Source organism: Bombus impatiens, unplaced genomic scaffold (assembly GCF_000188095.3).
Source record: "Bombus impatiens unplaced genomic scaffold, BIMP_2.2 scf_3474, whole genome shotgun sequence".
NCBI classification, from domain to species: Eukaryota; Metazoa; Arthropoda; class Insecta; order Hymenoptera; family Apidae; genus Bombus; species Bombus impatiens.
The window spans coordinates 1,248,499-1,267,079 of record NT_179893.1 but is presented as its reverse complement, the minus strand read 5'-3'; the positions used below and the strand labels follow the sequence as shown (position 1 = coordinate 1,267,079).

Sequence of the window (18,581 nt, the reverse complement as noted above, 5' to 3'; positions counted from 1 at the left end):
GTAGCCGTTGAAACAGTTTATGCCGTATCAGCGTTTCCGTCGGTGCGGCAAATGGAGTTCACCTGTGACCGTGCTCTTTCTCTTTGCCATTCTGGTCGCGTGTGTTCGACCGTGCACGCGGTTGCACAAAGTAACAGGTTATTATCGTTAGTCTCGACCGTTTCGTGTTTCACTTAGCGGTTTTCGGAAAGAGGCTTCATCCTCAACTGAAAACTATTCGTTTCGAGAATTAGGAACTTCCAGGAACACGCTGGTTGCTCACATATTTAGCGAAAATACGCGAATGCACGTACAATTTGCAGAGTTAATTAAACAAAGAAAATGAAGCGGAGGAAAAAATACGGTGTAGCTTCGAGTGTGGAAACGTTGGCAAGTGACTAGCCGAAAAATGGCGGATCAGGCTGGCTAGGGTTGAACCGTACTCCAGGCTTCGACGGGCCTCGTTCGGAACCCCGGTAATGACGATAACGAATCGACGTAATGGCGGTAGGCAGCCGATCGTCGACTGCTGGCGACAACGCCGCCGCTTTGGAATTTGGAGCGTGGCAGAGCTACATAGGTAGGCACGAGCAACGACGATTATCGGAGTCGATCATTCAATTTTGCGCTGCAAATTGTCCGCGCCGGAAACTCATATCCGGGCACTTCCGGTTCTCCCTGGTTCCGCCCCCGGGAAGAGGAATCTGGCGAAAGGGCGGCCTCGCTGAATGGCCCGGTTCAAGAGCGAGCTAGGGACCTGAACAACGTTGACAGACTGAAAGAGAGAGAGAGAGGAGAGAGAGAGAGAGAGAGAGAGAGAAAGAAACGAGACGGAGGGAGAGCTCTCTTCTGGGGAGAAAGAGAGAAGTAGAGGAAAAGGAAAGGGTGGGAAAGAGAGAAAGAGAGGCCAGGGACAGACAGGAGAGAATCGAGGAACGGAGAGGTCGCAGGTTGGATAGACAGCAACAAGCACGATTTCGATTGATTGCTCGTCGTCCTACTAGGGCTTTTCGCGTCATTACCGATCTTGCTGAGAATGGAGTCTCACCTGTGCACTATCCTGATCCTCCATTCTATTGTTGCTGTTATAATCCTTTGTCGAATGTTATTCGTTCCTCCTTTATGTAGAGGTGTTTACATTCGATAGACTACCATGTAGAAATTGCGTTTTGTTCTATCAATAGTCGGATATTCGATGCTTTTGTCGTTATTGTATTTGTTTATCGAATGTCGCTAGCTTGTACATATCCATGTACTTGCTATACGTAGGTATTTATATTTGACAAAATAATCTGTACACGATTGTCCTTTCGGGAAGCAGGCGATGTTCTATGTAAAATTAGCGACGAAAAGTTACAACGAATTCGTCGTTCATCGGTTTCCTTGATTTTCGTGGTTTTTCTAACATCGAGCGTGTCTAATTCCGATTCGCGCTTTTTCTAATTCGAACGAAGGCAGGTTTCCGAATTCTCGTCCCCCAGAGTACTGATAAAATTTGATTATTAAACTGGAAGCGCATCTAATCCGCGCATTATTATTCATCGCCACACCGCCGTCAAACTGACGAATCTAGCGAAATTATTCTCGTCAATCTGTACTCTATTGGGAGGCGAATTGGCGTGTGCGCTGCTTTGCGGTCTCTTTGATCCATTCTCTTTCCTCTTTTCTTCTCGGTTCTTTTTCCGTGCAATTTCATCACGGAAAGCGACGGAAACCAGGAAATAGCTACCACGTTTACGTTTTTGCCCGAGGTCGCGAATAATCATAAAATCTTTTCTCATATCCGATTGTCGGGTGAAAAAAAATTATTAGCCGATTAACCGCGGCGAGCATAGGGCAAAAGTGACAAGGACAACGGCGAGCCGATGCAAATCGGGATTTGTCGAATCGATCGTCGTTCGCATCGAAGCGGTGATTAGGCCACAGATACTAACTATTATCGGCTGCGCCTACAATTAGTGTCTTTTAGCAGGCACGGTCTAAATTTTCGAACTGTTTCGGCAAACACATCGTGGCGTTCCGCGTGGATGATGATACTGGCTTCATTAACAGTTTATACTCCACTTAACCGGCTCGTTTGTGCGGATTACGCTCGAGAAGATCGCCCTATAAACTCTGCCGGATCGCGAGCAGAAGTCTCGTAAAATTATGCAGAATTCGGCTGGGTCCCACTTATGAGAACGTATCGGCGGGCCGACGTCCGCCTCCATACGGATTACATGTTTTCCTATTAACGCAAATTCCATCGATACACTCGTTTCGATACAGATACAGCGGCGATTCTCGATTCGATGCGCACTCGCGATAATCTCGCGATCGTTCTTCCCAGAGTGGATCCGGTGAACGGTCACCGATGTATGAAAATTTACACGGTCCGAGCGGCTCGTCGAACGAGCGCGATTTCTTGCTTCGATTATTCCTAAAACTGCGTCGCAGAAATTGAATTCTCAGGTAATCAAGCAATACAAATGCAAATACCAGCTCGAACGGCCGCGTTATCACCGCTTCGAAATATTCCGCATAAATAAACAATCGACGGTTACGAGTTACATTCATTTACAATATCGATCGACCAACGTGTTGCCGTTAAACCGGGCGTCGTTGATCAATCAACGATCTTGACGCGCGTTCGATCGTCGAACTACACCGCAGTGTTTTTTCCCTGATATTCAGAATGCCAGGTTCCGACGTTTCTCGCGATCTCTCGCTAATTTCGCCACGACACCAATTGTTTGTCGCGAGTTCTACGTCGAAGCGGACGCGGACGCGGTTCTCGGGTCAGAATCACGCGAGTCGCGGTCCAATTCGTCACTGTTCGCGTCGACGTGTTTCGGGGTTGATCGGTGTCGAACGATCGTTGGACGATTCGTGCGATTCGTAACCGTGAACAAATAGCCAATTATTCTTTTCCAAGTCATTACATCGTTCTGCGAGATTTACTGTTCCGTTTCATTCGTGCATCGTTCGCCTCGATTCGCCAATCAAAGCGACAGTTTGTAACGCTTCGCAACGGTGTCAGTTGATTTGTCAACGTTAGAGGTAATAACCCGTGCTATTGTATTATGCGTTGCATTTCCACCGTCCGTTCCCTGTTAACGTAACGAATTCAGTTCGAAAAACAGAGACATCGCGTATTAAACGCCTACGATTTTCTACAATAAATTCGAGTGACCTTTCGCTCGTTGTATTAAACGTTATATATATATGTTATTATATATATGTATATGTATATATATATATATATTGCGGAAAGTTAATTACGGCCGCGAAACTAGTCGACAGTCTACAAAAGACACTCGCCGTTAGAAATTTCGTGACGAGAACGTAACGAGGCATCGTCGACGGACGCATGAAAGCGCTTACCTTCCGCAAAGGCGTGCTCGAAGTGGCTTTTGTGCGATTCACGGCGCGCGTCACAAGAATAGTTGCCAGTATGCGTAACACCAATGGCATTACCACGCCTAGCCTCGGTTTCTCGCGAAGCGTTTGAAACGAGTGACGCGCCGATAGCGTCACACAGTTCACCAGGATTCGTTTAACGCGATTCAAACGAAAGTTGGCAAAGTTGGTCTGGTTACACGACAGCGGCAGTGTCAGTGTTGTACGGCGGGCACAAAGTCGGAAATCGCCTTCAATAAAGTGCAACTTTCGCGAGTTCGCCTCGTCGTCGTCGACTCGTCGCCGGAGTTTCGCGTTCTAAACGAGCGAAAACAACGAACAAGTTCGTCGGCTGGAGTTCTTCTCCGAAAAATTAGTCGCCAACGGAATCAGTCTCGTTGGACGAGTCGCTGGGATTTAGAGAAGGAGACGGTAACGAGAAGAAGGACGATGCGTTCCGGTAATTGGAACAATTTTTCAGGTGTGACGGAGCTGCTCTGTCACGATCGAAACGAAGAATCGCTTTTGTCGCGGCCGTTTAAACGCGACGAGGCGACCGACGAAGAAAGAAAGTTGGCCAGCCTACTAAAAATTCAAAACGCGGGCGAATTTCCTTGGGAATAAATTTCCAAGTTTCCTTCGCGAGAATAGCCGAGCAAATACGGCGTCGCGAGCTTATCCAACCCTGGAAGGAGCTAGAAAGTTTGACGCATTGCCGGTGAATAAACCGAAACGATTGTTACGCAACGTTTGCGTAAAGAAAGGGGGAAAGAACTTTTTTAACCGTACGTCGTGTGTTACGTGAATTCTATAATAGCCAAATAATAAAAGAAGGAAAAAAATGAACCGCGAGAGATTAGTTGACTTTCTTTAACGTTTCAAAGCTACCGTTTCTTTCAGCTCGTGTTATTCATCCATATCGAGGACAACGACGATAGACTATGAATAATAGTCAATCCAATATAACGACGACGTGAGTAACTGATAACAATGTACATCGCGCTATAAAACGATATAGCATCCTGATCGAAACTACATTTTCAAATAACTATACCTTGTGAAAAAAGTTGCGAGTTGAAAACTCGCGATGCGCCGACAGCGATAACCCTATCGTCAGAGGCTGATGGAAAAGAGTACGTGTTTTCGCCTCGAGGAAGAACGTCGCATCCACGGGGACAAAACATGTCCTTGACTGCCGTTATAAACCATCGACGAGGTCTTCTCGGGTAATACCAATTTCTCGTTTTCTAATTTTCTTTCCAGATATTATTCGATCATACATACGTACGTACATACACGCGATTGATATATCATATCATCGACGACATTAATAACATATCGAAACCAAAATACTATGGGGTCTTGCATGATCAACGCGATATACAAGAGCGCAGAAAGCGTATAATTTTACGATCATTGAATTCAGTTTTCCAATGAAACATTTTCAACGTGACGGTCCACTGATTCGTTTGAATTTATTTCGCTGAGTGTATTGACGCGAAATCGACCGGTTCACTACGGTTAAATACCTGCCAGGTTCTTCGCAAATGTTCACTGAAATAGCGTTCTATATGTTTTAATCGTCACGAAACGATCTCTGTCTCGAATCCAATGAACGTCAAACGCGAAACGCGAACTGATTCCCTTCCGATAGAGCATTGATTTCAGGGTTAGGCAGTAACATGTCGCTACCCTCCTGCATCCCTCAGGATCAGGAATTTGTAACGGGACACACGACAGGATGTAAAATACCGTTGTTAAACAATCGGAATCATCCGGAGAGGAACGATCACGAAAGGCAACGACCCAATTTCCTACCACTGTCACCTGTCAACGCGGCTTACGTGTCTGTAAACGCTTTGGAACCAGCGAAGGGTGAGCGCGTTTTTATTTACGAAAGTGCACACTGAAAGCGATTAAGGGATGTTGAACGATATTGAACATTTCGTTCGATAGTCAAGCAACAGATGATCGAGCAACGACCAAAATTGACAGAGAAAAGAAAGTGTCACGCGGAAATAGTGTCCATTATGAGTACTCTCTACGCGAATTTGTTGATCGTAGTTGGACTCGCTGTACCTATCACTGCTAATGTGACGGAAAGAGTTCCAGCTTCGTTGAATCAGGTGCTAAGTTTTCTTATAAATATTCTCTAACGTCGTTAGAAAGGATATCATCTCGAGAAGTGCGCTATAATGAATCTGTTTAGGGTTTCTACTTGTATTTATACGTAGTGAGCGTCACGTTCGTGATCTCTTTGTACGTAATGGTATGGAGGGACAAAGCCGAGAAGAATATGGTGCGGAGAAACGAGAAGGAAGAGGCGTTAAAATTCGACGAGAAGGGCGATCGCGTGAACGCGTGTCAGGTAAATTTGCGCTTCGAAAATATTTAATCGCCTCCGAAATGAACTTGGAATCACGTCCAACGTTGCCATTACCTTTTGCACCCGCGAATGTTTGTCTTTGTCAAAGTGTCAGAAACGATCAGAGACAATCCCTTTCGCGTGTCTCGGCCTGTACAACTGTTCGCTAACTGACAGGCCAATCATTCGTTACACCGACTCGGCCATTGAATAATTTGTACGAAAACATTTCTCATCGAGCGTGTGAATTCGCGAACAGTCCGGTACATTCTGATTAACGAGTCTCATTCAACCGCGTAACACACGTACAATACACAGATGTAAAAAAAAATCCTTCTTCCCTTAGACGCAACAGTACGGCAGCTTTTGTCTGAGACTCGGCGCAGTGGGATTTGGCGCTGGCTCGTTGGTATTTACGGGATTGCAAATTGGGGCGGAAATAGCTTCCGGTCCGTTCAGGGCGATTACACCGGGTGCCAGGCTGCTGCTAGTTACGGCCCAGATGCACTTTATATTTCTCAACAGTAAAAGTCTCAACTTGGCCAAGCACGCCGCTCTCGCCAAGTTAGGCCTGATGCACATGATCGCGACTAATCTCTGCGAATGGTTGCAGGTACGTGGACCGATGAATAAAATAGAAACATTTGTTATCGCGAGAAGCAAGATGATTGAACAACCTGATACATTACACACTCATCGTGTTTATTCGAAACGCGATTCAAAAGCGAAACATCGTTGCATCAACTACATAGTAGAATGATTCGAGTCAATTTGCCAGTGATCATCGCGTCATGTCCGACAACATTCGAAAACGTTTCAATGATAACCAACTCGAATAAAGGGGAAAGAACATACCAGCTACAGAAATGATATCACTTTGAACGTCAGCCAGCATTTCGATAACCATTAGCATGAACGAGCGGTTAGTGTCGATTAAACGTATTTACCATTTATCGAAGCCGAATTCGCTGTTTATTTCTGTATTCATAGAAACGCGCGCTACCGGTTTTAACCAACACTAGGTCTCATTTTCACGTGGAAATGGAAGTAGTCGCGTATCAACGACCGGGAACAGTTACAACGCGTGGCTTTTGATCTTTGTGTTATGAATAAGCGCGAGAGCGAGCAACGCGATTCCGTCGCGCAGCCGATGTTTTCACCGTTGTGTTTCCGTCACGTCGATACGCGTGCGTCAACGTGAATTTTTCACGAGTCCTCAGGCATTCCGTTTGTTTGCCAAGGCGTTGGTCGAGGAAACGCAACACGAGATCGATCAGCTGGGCTACACGCACGACGACGATGACGGTATCCTCAAGTCGCTTCTGAGAGACGCCAGCCCGTTCCTTTTCCCGTGCACAATTGAATTCAGTTTAATTTGCGCGGTGATACTGTTCGAGATGTGGAAGAGGGTGGACGAGAAGATCGATGCTAAAAGCGAGATCCCGACGAGATCTTCGTATCACCTTAGCATAGATTGCAGCAGCTCTCACAAGTCAGCCTGGAAATTTAATTAGTCCGATAGAATTCCCCGTTAATTTGTTAATGCGATATCGTTGAGATTTCAAGATTGTTTCGTTCCGACGTTTCCTTCTCGACGTTTTTCAGAGGTCTCTTTGGCGGAATTCTAGTCGTTGCCGCGACGATATTGAGCTTGATCATGTTCTTCGTGCTGAAGGAGGCCAAGATGAAGATCGCGATCGTTCAGGTTACCTCGTTGGACGCGACTATACTTATGTTAGGTAAGTGACGATATTTTATGGAATTATCGTATCGTATCGTATGTCGCTATTTTGAAATTTACAGTTAACGGAGATCAATGATCCGCTTTGTCACCAAGATATTTTCGGTATTAAATTTCAGCGAACATCATGCGTTAAAGTCGCTCAAAACATCATAAAATCCCAATATTATTCTGTTTTATTCTTATAAATCAAAGAAACGATCAACGATCGTAGGTATGATCGCTTCGGTCGCTGGGACATTGAAATTGCAAGCGTTGCAGCAAAAGATTATCAAGCCATCGGACTTGGATACCACCCTGTTGGCGGCAGCTCAAGCTGGGGTCTATCTGCATTGTCTGTTCGGAGTTGTTGGTGATATATTGACAATGGGTCCGACCTGGGTACTATCGCTTATCACAGATTTATTGGCCCTGGTACAGAGCACGAGCCAGACACTGCTTATTAAAGTAAGAAACTGATAGCACGAAGAATAAAATCTTGCGCTATCGACAGGTAGAACAATCGTCTTTCGACTATTCAAAAATTTGTAGAATGCGTGGGGAAGACGTTGCTCCAGAAACGACAAGCCTGGCAAGGAACTGATCACCTTTCTGATAGTCGTGAATATCGCCTTATGGACAGTGAACACATTGGAGAAATCTCGTGCGGGGGTTCGTCCGGATCATTTACGGTTCTTCGGTGTATGGGCATGGACCATCATAACGCACGTGTCTATGCCATTGGCTATATTCTATCGGTTTCATTCGGCGATATGCCTGTTCGAAATATGGAAGACGTGTTACAAATGTAGATCCAACAGCGTCGTTCAAACCCCTTACTAAGTTATCTGATTCAAAACGATGACTTTATAGTACGGTTATTTTGATAAAATTGTTACTTTTCATAAAGAGTACATGTAAAGCACACAAAGAAATTGCGTTATCCTTCGACGTTCCTTAATTACCATTTAACTTGGCAAACACAAAAGAGAAAGAGAAAGAGAGGCAGAGAGACTGAGAGAACAGGAAAAAAGAATGAAGAAAAGAGGACTGGCGATCCTTCGCAAATAACAACGTTACAAGACACAAAAGGCAAACTTGTCCGCAACGTTTACTACCTTGCACGGGAACTTCTAAGCTGGCGCCAAAGACAAAGGGTAAAAGGGCCGTTTCAAAGCCTTCTTCGTTGGCTGCGACGATGTTGGCGAGGACGAGGACGAGGACGAGGACGAGGACGCGACGTGCCATGCTCGACGCAAATCGATAGAGGTGCGTACTTTTATCGGTGTACCACAGAGAAAAGATAGACGGTAACGATGATGGTGGACGGTCGACAGTTTGATACGGTTTACGGTAAACACATTTCGGTAGCAATCACATCACGAGGCAAGCAAGCCTCGCTGCAGCGAGAAGTAGGTGATGCTTCGGTGGTTGGAGAAAGCGAGCGAGTGGACGGTGAAGAGCTCTTAGCCAACCCTTTGTTGCTCCTGCCACCACTATTGCACCCTCTTCCTTCATCACCCTGCCGGTCCCTCTGCTCTGCCCTCTTTAACTCCTACCCTAAACGTAGTGGAGGCTGTACTCTTGACCAAAGGCTTCTGATTTACTTAGCCTATCGAGTGCTCTCGGACTCGTCCACCAAGAATACCATGTACGCGTCCCGCCCGTGTACCTTGTGTTCCGAAATTTCGAACTTAATGCTCCACTTACCGCCCGTCTACCTTCCGCGTCAAGATTTCGAAGACCTGATTGCGTTCGCCATCGTATAAATAAATTTTTCAAGTAAAAGATCGGAACATGCTTAATTACTCACGGGGCTGAGGTGTTTCTTTCATCGGAAGAAAGCGTAACTATTAGTCGGAAAACTGAAAACAATAATTGTTGGGAAGAATTTTGCACAAAAACATGTATGAATCTTGGGCGAAAGGAGAAAGAACAGAGGGTGTTAGTAACAGCCGTCACAATCCTCTAACGCTCGTCGTAGCTTTTGTTTTTTTTACGGATTTAACCAGGATTTACCGTCTCTACGACCGCCTAGCTGCGCGACCTACCACCACCAGCATCGGATACAATCTGCAACGCGCGCATGGAAAACGTTCGGCTTCCAAGGAAACGTGAAATCTTAGATTTGCCCGGCTTTCGTTGGATATCCTGAACTACGTAAAAAATACTCGCACGAATTTTTAGGAATTTTTAGGATCGACAGGTCGGAAGCAGAACGAATGAAATTCGTAGGACAATCTAGCGCCATAGGTCGTAATCCATTTACCTAATTTAATTGGCAGTAGAATTTAAAGTTGCACCATAAGCGGTGACCGTAATTGTCGTATAACGAGTCATCTATTAACGATAATAGTTATTATCGGACTGAATCGGCCACGCAACGAGAATATCGATTATTATTAACGACGAGATTATTTATAGCGGGGACACCTTGAAAGCGAAATAATCAAGGACTGTGTGAATTTGCATTTAACATTCGATGAATACGAAACGTTTCGCGCGAGTTTGACCGTTCGCGCGATAATTCTTGGACGAGGTACGATGCTCCTTGTATCGGTCACAGAAAAATCTTGCAATTTATCGGCTCCTGTCCTGTAACTCCCGTCGATTCGAACGTCCACGTTGGCAGAAAGGAACCAAGCGTGGAAAAGGAAGAAAAGGCGATGCGACAACGACGGGACCAGGAAACCTTGATATATCCTCCAAACACAAGAAGAGAGAACGTCTTGGCGGATTTATCGGAACAGCAGATAATGGATGGTCTCCCAGCAGGGGAACTTTTTTGAATAATATAACGTACAACTAGCGGAAATGCTTCGATTTTATGGCGAATTGAAATACGCTTATACCTTTTCCTCTTTGTCCTTTTCTCCGGTAAATACTGCAATAAAATAATCGCCCGCCGAAAGGAATAGCCTCTTGTTGTCGCCCACGGCCATCAGCGGAGGACCGAAAACGTATCGACACGTGAAATCATTAAACGTTCGAAATAAAATTATCTCGGCGAGAGCGGAGCGTAAAGGAGCCATGCGAAGGGTCAGCGGCCATTCTCTTTCTCGACCCAATTACACGAGGCTTTAATGAATTTTCGATATGGTCGTAGCTGCCCGCTACGACGCGTTGATAAAAAGAATGAGGAAAAACAAGTAAATTATTCGGTCGCTGTCGATGTAACTGAAATAAGGAGAAACAGCGTGAAGGTGGAAAGGGAGGGGTAGACTTTGACGAAAAGATATGACAGTGGTATTGGGTGGAACGACTCTACCCGACAAATACCACTGGCGGAGGTCGTCGATTGGACGATCCTCGGGAATGTATTTAATTCGATTGGACTCTGCCTCCATCTGGACGAGACAAGAGAGAAGAAGGGAGGGTAACTCGCAGCAAGGACGAGGGAACCTCTGTTTCCGGCGGAAATGAGACCTTCGCGACTCGTACTCCCATCCTCCGCTACCAATTCTGCCTCCTCCTGAACGCTTTCTCGAACCTCTTCGATCAGCCTATGGCCGTTTCCCTAACCGAGCTATCTATCTATCGCTGTCTATCTCGAGGGTGAGAATGCAAATCGTATTTATACTGTATCTCACGCGACCAGGTAAATATTTCAAGCAGCCATAGTTAGCCGCGTTTCGTGCGAAACTTGCTCTCTGGAAATCATTGAAATCCGCTTGCCGAATTACCCGCGTTTCCCGCTCTTTCCAGCTGCCTCGTCCCTCATCCATCCCGATCCGCCCCTTTCCACGTTTCGCTCTCTTTCAAATATTTAAATTATAAATATTTACCGATGTCGCGAAACTCTAGTTTCTGACCGAAACGTGCGACTGAAAGCAGACGTTGTAATTTGACAGCGATATTATCATTATTGGACGACCGTTTATTGCGATTTATTGAAATACATGGCCGTGCGTCGGGCAAATTGGAACTTAAACAAATCCCATTTCTACGATGATACCGTGTTTTCTATTATAGCAGTGACTCCGTAGGAGAATAGGAATGGTAAGCTTAGTAAAAATAAAAAAGACATTAGCGGAAGAAAAAAAAAGGAAAAAAAGAAGGAAGGTGAGACGAGGTAAAGTCGGAGTCGGAAAGACTTACTAATGCTCCCTCGCAGCTCTGCTGAATGTCGCTTGGTCTCCATGGATGTAATTTTCACTGTATGCCCGGATTAGAAGCCAGCTCGTCGGAGGCTCCTCCATGGTATGCCGCTTGATAAGTATTGCCCCATACCTCTTGAATACACTAGAACTGGAAAAGGGATTCGAGATGATCTCAAAGCGGTCGATTGGCCTCGACGTGACGTTACGGGTCACGGAGATAGGCAGCTGTTATGTCTCATTAAAAATCCAGGTGCTATAATAGCGCGGATTAATGATAAGAGCATAAAGGCAGGAGAATCATGTAGGTTGTCAGAACGTAAAAGCTATTATTACGATACCTGTCGTTGCCATTTCGATGAGATTGAGTTTACTTAACGTCTCGAGAGAAAAATATCCATCAATCTTTCCAAAGAAGTAGATCTTAAGAAACCAATACTTGATACGCATACTTTTATATATAAATTTATCTATATTTAACACGCGTGTACACAATTTTTGCGACACGGTCAATGTGAAGGATATTTTACCTAAAGATATTGAAACATCTTTCTTATAGGTCTTGTGTGTGTCGGTGAAACCAATATCTATTTAAAGTAAAAAAATTGCTGATCGAAAGAGTGGATTACGTGAATTCACCGTTCTTGAGAAGGGCAAGGACAAAACTTTTGCTAGATGGTATTTCTTACAATCAGATAAGCGGATCATTGGAAAATTCGGTAAAAAAATAATCCTAGGGAAAAATGCACTGGCGTAAGATACTTCTATATCTCTATATTCGACTCTTTAACTCCAAATGATGCTGTGAAAAAGAAATGTAAAATTATAGTTGTGTGTAGAGGTAGAGGTGTGCTTTTTAATGAAACGATGTGAAAAAATATATGAACTAAATAATTATTTAATTTATTTTCCTTTATTTATGTTCTTAGGACTAAGAAGTACATTGTCATATAATGCATAACGGATAAGATAAGAAACTTTCAATAGCTCATAGTTTTAGTATTCGCTGTTTTAACTCAATAGATAGATCATTATAAAGTTGATACTGCTGGTGCAATAATGTTTTAATCACGTTGTGTTTCAAGCAAATTTGTAATTTATTTTCCTTGCCAAAAGCACTGCAATGACGCTTGTAGATATGCCGCCGATTTTTTTTTTTTTATGATGCTGTTACGTCGATTATTTAAATGTCTTTTATTCACATATGTAGTTAAACTTGCATCGGCTTTGGCATTCTGGAGGGTTCAGATGTTCGTGGTAGTTGAACACACTCAGCTAATGACCGTATCTAAAATAAATATAACAGTTGCATGTCGCAATTAGTATATATATAAAACAGAAAAGTTATACAAAATATATGAACATTTTTTGTGCTTCTTCTACAAACACACAATTTTCAAAAGCTTTAAGAAGCCTGTTGTGTATTGTTGTTTGTTGTAAATTGTACTCACTTTTGGAACTCCCACTCTCGATTATCAAGTGGACAAACTTGTCGAGTCTTCAACCAACGTGAGATGCAATGGAAATGGAATGCATGCTATGCGAAAAAAAAGTGTAAAAAATTAAAATAAAAAAGTTAAAATATTTTACTTCTGCTGTTGATACTAAATGTGTATTGTAACAAAATGCTATAACGATAAAATGCATACATTGCATACACCCCAAGCTACGGTACATTCTTCGCTAGTAGCTGACGCTTGATTTGCTTGACATTCAATACATAAATCCATTATATGATTACGGCAGATCGCGCAATTATCTACTACAATATCTGTAAAATAATAAATTTTATAATTATTGGAAAAATCTTGCGACATAGGTATTAAATTAACCATATTATTTTTTACAATAAATTATATATATAATGTAATTTTCGAATACGTACCCCACGCCCAAAGGGCCACAGCATTCCACTGTAATATAAAATTTCGTATTTTCAATTAAATATTACAGATAAACCATGCGAATATAATAAAAATGACAACGCAAAAATGAGGTTAGGATTCGTGGATTAATTTCTTAAAACTTTTTAAATTTATAAGAGATTTATGAAATATTTTCCTAATTTCTTTGTCTCACCTTTTTTACTTCGAAACGTTTTTTCTCTCCTTTACTACTACTCGAAGTTGGTAAATCACTTTCTTCATCATCAATTTCCATTGCCGACGCCATATTTAAATTTTGATGTCTGAAGCCAACTGATACCTGACACCTTGTGTAAGAGATTCGAAGTACAATGTATAGGCGATACGAAGGCACGAATCTGTACGAATGTATTTACAAGTTACAAGTTTTTTCAATTATTTAACATTTTGTGCGCGTCATAAATTGTCATATTGTATAAACATCAATACCTTCATTTCGTATTGAAAACAATGTTTAAGAATCAAAGTATCTATTGTAGAAACGACATATAGTACTATGTCATTGTATCGACATTAGGTTATGTTTTTGAAGAGGACCTAATGCATGAAGGAACATGACAGTTACTTCGACCATTTAATAACTAGATAAGACCATTTTAATTTTGTTTCGGTGTAATTTCTAATCCGTACTTTTGTAATTCGTAACGCAGTATAAAATATATTGCACGATGAGGCGAAAGGCAGGCGTTGGTGCTATTCAAAAACAAAAGCTGGAGCGAGAAAAATATAGAGATAAGGGAACTGAGATTCAAGAAAATCAGTTTGAGCAAATGACAAAGCATATGGAAACATTTCGCGTGAATTTAGAAGAATTCGCCTCAAAGTATAAAAATGAAATTAAGAAAAATGCACGCTTTCGGCGGCAATTTACTGAAATGTGTGCATCAATAGGTGTAGATCCTTTGGCCTCGGGTAAAGGATTTTGGTCAGTTCTTGGTATAGGAGATTTTTATTATGAACTTGCTGTTCAAATTGTTGAAGTTTGTATGGCTACAAATTATAAAAATGGTGGATTGATATCATTGGACGAACTTAGGACAAGATTGATACAAGCCAGAGGCCGTAGGAAAGAACACCAAGAGATCACAAATGAGGACTTATTAGCTGCAGCCAAAAAATTACGAATTTTTGGAAATGGATTTTCTATTGTTCCAATTGGACGTGGCAAGCATTTAGTACAATCTATTCCTGGTGAATTGAGTATGGACCATACTGCTGTGTTACAGCAAGCTAGTTTATCTGGAAATGCATATATTTCAAGAAATATGCTGTGCAAGGAGTTAAAATGGGAACCAGATAGAACACAAAAAGCCTTGGACCACATGGTAAAAGAAGGACTGGCATGGTTAGACGAACAAGGTGAAAATGAAACATTATATTGGTTTCCTAGTTTATTTACAGCCTGCATTGTATCCAAAGAGTAAGCACAATATTGACTTTACTATATATAGATAGACAGTGTTTAAAAAAAGGATATCTGTAGCATAAAATGTATTTTTATTGTGAATAAATTTACATATTCCTGTAATATGTACATGATGAAACATCCATTATAAAGTTCTTGTAGATGCAGAAAAATATCACCTAATTTCATTTGGTTCATTAAATCTAAAACAAAATATCCATAGTTAGTCCAAAATATCTTATATTACATGAATACAGTAAATACAGACTTCTGTATATCCTCAATTGCATGTTGTGCCAATTGTTGTTTGCAAGTTAATAATTCTCTATTTAATTCGTTATTTTCCTTCTGTAAGAAATTTATCTTTCCCCTGAGTTCTTTAGATTTCCCTTGAAATTTAACTGTCAAAGATTTTGCTTCATCCCTCCATCTAAAATGTAAAATAACATAATGATACAGATAATTTCTCATTTACATCTGGAAAAAGTTTATGTACTTTTTACTTAATTTTTGGTGAACTTGAACGTGATTGATTAACTCCTTTGTTTTTCTATCAAATTTCTCTTGCAATTTATTCATATAATCTGATAATGCAGACTGACAACAATGACATTTGTTTTCAACTCTGTAATAGAAATATTTTTTATAATATCGCTTGACTTAATAAATACTTGTATTTACTTACGTAATATCAAAGCTAGGCTTATTTTTGACATATGGATTTATTCCATCAGTAATGTCATCTCTAAATTTATTTTCCTTTATACAAGTTGCTTTATGAAGATTAACTTCAAGTTCTTGAATTTTATTTTCAAGAGAGTGCCTTTCATTATCTCTTTTCTGTATTTCATACTCAAAATCATGTTTCAATGACTTTAATTGCAATACAAGATTTTCTTTATCACCTAATGTTTTAGCTAATTGATTCTCTAAATCCGAATATTGTTTCATTATATCTTTATTTTTATGATCAGCTTTATTCATCTGATCTTGTATGTTACTAGTTTGCTGTTCCTCTAACTTCTGTAATTTATCATTTGAAGTACCCAGCTTACTCTCAAGAACAATAATTTTTTCTCTTAATTGCTTAATTTCCATATCATATTTATTTTTAGCTATTGTTTCATCGTATACTTGTAACTGAAGTTCCATACGTTTGGCTTTTTGTTCATATTCTAATACTTTCACATTTAAATCTCTACGTATTTTGTTTGATTCTTCTTCAGTAAATTTCAATTCTCTCTGAGCTTTTTCTGCTGCTGTTATTTTTGCCTTTAGTTCTGCCTTAAGTTCATTGATCTCTGTTAGATACCTTTTCGTATTTAACTCAATCTCATCTCTTGTTTTTTTATTCAACTCTTGTATTTTTACATCATATTCATTACCTATTACATTTAGTCTCTGTTCTAATCTGGCTTTTTCTTCCAATACAAGAGTTTCACGACGAAGCACCAAATCCTTTTCTCTAACTGCAGATTCTATCAATTCAATAACTTCTCCCATCTTAGTCTTTGTTTCCTTGTCTCTTTCCATTACGTTTGCAGCATATGTTTTAACTTCATTCAACTGTTTTTCTAATTCTAATTTTGCTTGTACCATTTTATTGGTTTCTGTTTTGGCATAAGCTAATTCCTGTTTTAACGTTTCTATCGTCAGCTGGTTATTCCTGTCTTTTTAAAAAATAAAAATAATGTCTCTATTTGTTATTGCAAATTATAAATAGATGTTACTGACCTTTATCATGGGCGCTCATTTCAAGATCTTTATATTTTTCTAAAAGTTTATCCTTTTCATTAGTCAAACTGCTAATTTTTTCTTTACTACTTTCATACAGTGTTTGATGTTTGATAAAATTATCTTTGGCCAACGCAAGTTTTTCCTCTAACATTCTAATAGCTTCCGAGTAACTTTCCTTAATAGCATTTGTTTGTTCTTGATGAAATTTTGTCCCTTTCCCATACACATGAAATCCTTTTAATTGATCTTCTAAGGCACTTACAGTATCCAGGGAAATATGCCATAGTTGCAAAGCTGAATCTTTTTCTGTTTCTAACAGCTTAATACGTTCTTGTAAATTTTTTATTTCCTTTTTATGTGCATCTTCGTCATCGCATTCTTCTAAATGAATACGATTCAGGGATTCTTTTATATCGGTAACCTTTTGATTCTCATTTCGCAGAATTTCTAATTCAACTCGCATATTGTATTGTTCTGTCTAGAAAGTGGATATATAACAAATATTTTTAGGTGCATATATACAATGTTTTAATTTGTACAAACGGTATACCTTGCATAAGTGCAAATCTCGTTTGAGGTCCTCCACAATTTCATATTGTTCTTCGAGCAACGTATCCCGCTCGCTGCTATTGATAAAAAAAACTTACCAAATATATTTATCATAAATAAAACAAAGAATACAGGAAGATATATAACCTTAAAGCTAACCTTTGTTTCCGAGCATCATCGTGTTCTGTATCGAGCATTTTATCGCTAGAATGATTTATGTTTCGCAATATTATGTTGCGTCAAGGAACATGATGAAAGATATATTGTACGTTTAATTTACATTTGCAATGTTTCGGGAGATATTTCAAGCAACATCATTGAAGCCGGACGCGTAAACATCAACAATGTTTCATTTTACCGATAGCGCACAAATGCATGCATTCAACAGGATGGTCGATAATAGTACATAAAATGTTAATATCCTGCAGTATATTTAAAGCATTGCAATAAAATCATACATTAAAATTCTAAATTCATGTGATTGTCCGTAAAACTTTCTCTGTTATAAAATACAAAACATGATGTGCAAGCAGATGATATAATACCGACTGAAGATGATTCATGTAGCGGCAAATTTATCATTTACCAACAAGCCAACATTTCGAATAATCGTATTCGATTACACGTAGAAAATGCGCGTGAAAAGGTAAAAGTATAAAAGTTATGAATAGTAAGTATAAAATATACGTATCCATATAAAAAAAAGTCATTTATTCGTATCATTGTATAAGCTTTCGTTTTAGCGGGCGTCTCTGTTAAATTGTTCAAAAAAGGCTGCAGTCGGTTTGTTTTTGTAGAGCACACGGTTCAGATAATCCTGATGAGATTTGTGTTGTTGCGCGAGTTCCAAGTTCTCCTCTGCTATCTTCTTCTTAATCTCTCTGCAACGTATCGATTTATTCAAATCCCCCCTTTTTTTTGTTATAATTCAACAAATGTTTAACCTAAACCTCTTACGTTCTTCTCCGGTCAATTTCACGTTGATACGAATCCGCTATCTCTGCCTGGGTGTTCATTAACCGATCCCATTCCTCGTCCCTTCGCTTCTCCTCTAATCTCATTTTCTGGAAAAAGAGGTTTACCCTGAGCGAGCCAAATTTTTTGTTCCCCTGGCCGTGCCCTCGCATGGCCGTGACAACGGTTGGCACTGTTTCAACCATCCGCGGCGCATCGTTAAAACCGCGCAAAACAAGCGTTCATTCCATCGGCTTTTACCTCGATTTCTTTCAGCTGCTGTGTTTGCGCCTCTCTGAAAACCCTAAGCTCGTCCGCAGTCATGCCCTTGTAACGTGAGGCCAACGGTTTGTGCGGTCCATGAGTGCTCTCCGCCTGCTCTTTGGCTTCCGTAAGGAAGTCCCCAGTCACGTGATTGTAGATATCCGCCTTCTTGTCCTCCTCCTCTTGAAGGGCTTCGCAGTGGCGGCGG

General features: G+C 40.9%; 5 protein-coding genes across 11 annotated transcripts in view; 2 read left to right on the top strand and 3 right to left on the bottom strand.

Moving 5' to 3' along the window:
* LOC100740120 (proton channel OtopLc-like) overlaps positions 1-12,617 on the top strand; it is a 13,395-nt gene extending 778 nt beyond the window's left edge. The window contains exons 1-12 of one of the 5 annotated variants that reach the window (XM_033324520.1): positions 1,796-3,018; positions 3,839-4,142; positions 4,258-4,330; positions 4,425-4,583; positions 5,012-5,232; positions 5,314-5,483; positions 5,567-5,725; positions 6,069-6,335; positions 6,964-7,214; positions 7,328-7,461; positions 7,678-7,910; positions 7,995-12,617. In XM_033324520.1, coding sequence (XP_033180411.1) covers positions 4,299-4,330; positions 4,425-4,583; positions 5,012-5,232; positions 5,314-5,483; positions 5,567-5,725; positions 6,069-6,335; positions 6,964-7,214; positions 7,328-7,461; positions 7,678-7,910; positions 7,995-8,285 — 1,917 coding nt within the window. In that variant the 5' untranslated portion in view covers positions 1,796-3,018; positions 3,839-4,142; positions 4,258-4,298 and the 3' untranslated portion in view covers positions 8,286-12,617. Of the gene's footprint in view, positions 1-1,795; positions 3,019-3,220; positions 4,143-4,257; positions 4,331-4,424; positions 4,584-5,011; positions 5,233-5,313; positions 5,484-5,566; positions 5,726-6,068; positions 6,336-6,963; positions 7,215-7,327; positions 7,462-7,677; positions 7,911-7,994 lie in introns of those variants that run through there. The other 4 variants (XM_003494718.4, XM_024372113.2, XM_024372112.2 and 1 more) reach the window with 4 other exon arrangements.
* Positions 12,434-13,753, bottom strand: LOC100750218 (RING-box protein 1A). Of its 2 annotated transcripts, XM_003494717.4 has the most exons (5): positions 13,619-13,753; positions 13,425-13,452; positions 13,189-13,310; positions 12,991-13,076; positions 12,442-12,827 (listed from the first exon to the last, which is right to left on the bottom strand). In XM_003494717.4, exons 1-5 carry the CDS (start codon positions 13,709-13,711, stop codon positions 12,815-12,817), a joined length of 342 nt encoding a protein of 113 aa, XP_003494765.1. In that variant the 5' UTR covers positions 13,712-13,753; the 3' UTR covers positions 12,442-12,814. The 2 variants fall into 2 exon arrangements, with proteins under 2 accessions (XP_033180417.1, XP_003494765.1); XM_033324526.1 differs by lacking the exon at positions 12,991-13,076 and having other exon boundaries at positions 12,434-12,827.
* A 261-nt stretch (positions 13,754-14,014) lies between these two features.
* Positions 14,015-15,012, top strand: LOC105681954 (vacuolar-sorting protein SNF8). The gene has a single exon (XM_012393507.3). It carries the CDS (start codon positions 14,133-14,135, stop codon positions 14,886-14,888), a length of 756 nt encoding a protein of 251 aa, XP_012248930.1. The 5' UTR covers positions 14,015-14,132; the 3' UTR covers positions 14,889-15,012.
* On the bottom strand, positions 14,847-17,514 carry LOC100750098 (sodium channel and clathrin linker 1). 2 transcript variants are annotated; one of them, XM_003494716.4, is made up of 7 exons: positions 17,315-17,514; positions 17,157-17,232; positions 16,604-17,084; positions 15,555-16,539; positions 15,366-15,494; positions 15,138-15,299; positions 14,847-15,072 (listed from the first exon to the last, which is right to left on the bottom strand). In XM_003494716.4, exons 1-7 carry the CDS (start codon positions 17,350-17,352, stop codon positions 15,045-15,047), a joined length of 1,899 nt encoding a protein of 632 aa, XP_003494764.2. In that variant the 5' UTR covers positions 17,353-17,514; the 3' UTR covers positions 14,847-15,044. The 2 variants fall into 2 exon arrangements, with proteins under 2 accessions (XP_003494764.2, XP_024227882.1); XM_024372114.2 differs by having other exon boundaries at positions 17,157-17,229.
* Positions 17,515-17,845: 331 nt separating this feature from the next.
* LOC100749978 (RIB43A-like with coiled-coils protein 2) overlaps positions 17,846-18,581 on the bottom strand; it is a 3,408-nt gene continuing 2,672 nt past the window's right edge. The window contains exons 6-8 of the mRNA XM_003494715.4: positions 18,371-18,581; positions 18,113-18,219; positions 17,846-18,036 (exon numbers count right to left, since the gene is read on the bottom strand). The exon at positions 18,371-18,581 is cut by the window's right edge and continues 5 nt beyond it. Of these exons, the coding sequence (XP_003494763.1) occupies positions 17,895-18,036; positions 18,113-18,219; positions 18,371-18,581 (460 nt within the window). The 3' untranslated portion in view covers positions 17,846-17,894. The remainder of the gene's footprint in view (positions 18,037-18,112; positions 18,220-18,370) is intronic.

Bases quoted from the DNA above. Each gene is read 5' to 3' on its own strand.
- LOC105681954 (XM_012393507.3), top strand. From the start codon at position 14,133: ATGAGGCGAAAGGCAGGCGTTGGTGCTATTCAAAAACAAAAGCTGGAG.
- LOC100750098 (XM_003494716.4), bottom strand. From the start codon at position 17,352: ATGCTCGATACAGAACACGATGATGCTCGGAAACAAAG. The intron at 16,540-16,603 runs GTCAGTAACATC...TTTTTTAAAAAG, and splicing joins AATGAGCGCCCATGATAAAG to ACAGGAATAACCAGCTGACG. The intron at 15,073-15,137 runs GTCTGTATTTAC...ATTTTGTTTTAG, and splicing joins GCAATTGAGGATATACAGAA to ATTTAATGAACCAAATGAAA.
- LOC100750218 (XM_003494717.4), bottom strand. From the start codon at position 13,711: ATGGCGTCGGCAATGGAAATTGATGATGAAGAAAGTGATTTACCAACT. The intron at 13,453-13,618 runs GTGAGACAAAGA...TTTATATTACAG, and splicing joins AACGTTTCGAAGTAAAAAAG to TGGAATGCTGTGGCCCTTTG. The intron at 13,311-13,424 runs GTACGTATTCGA...ATTATTTTACAG, and splicing joins TGTGGCCCTTTGGGCGTGGG to ATATTGTAGTAGATAATTGC.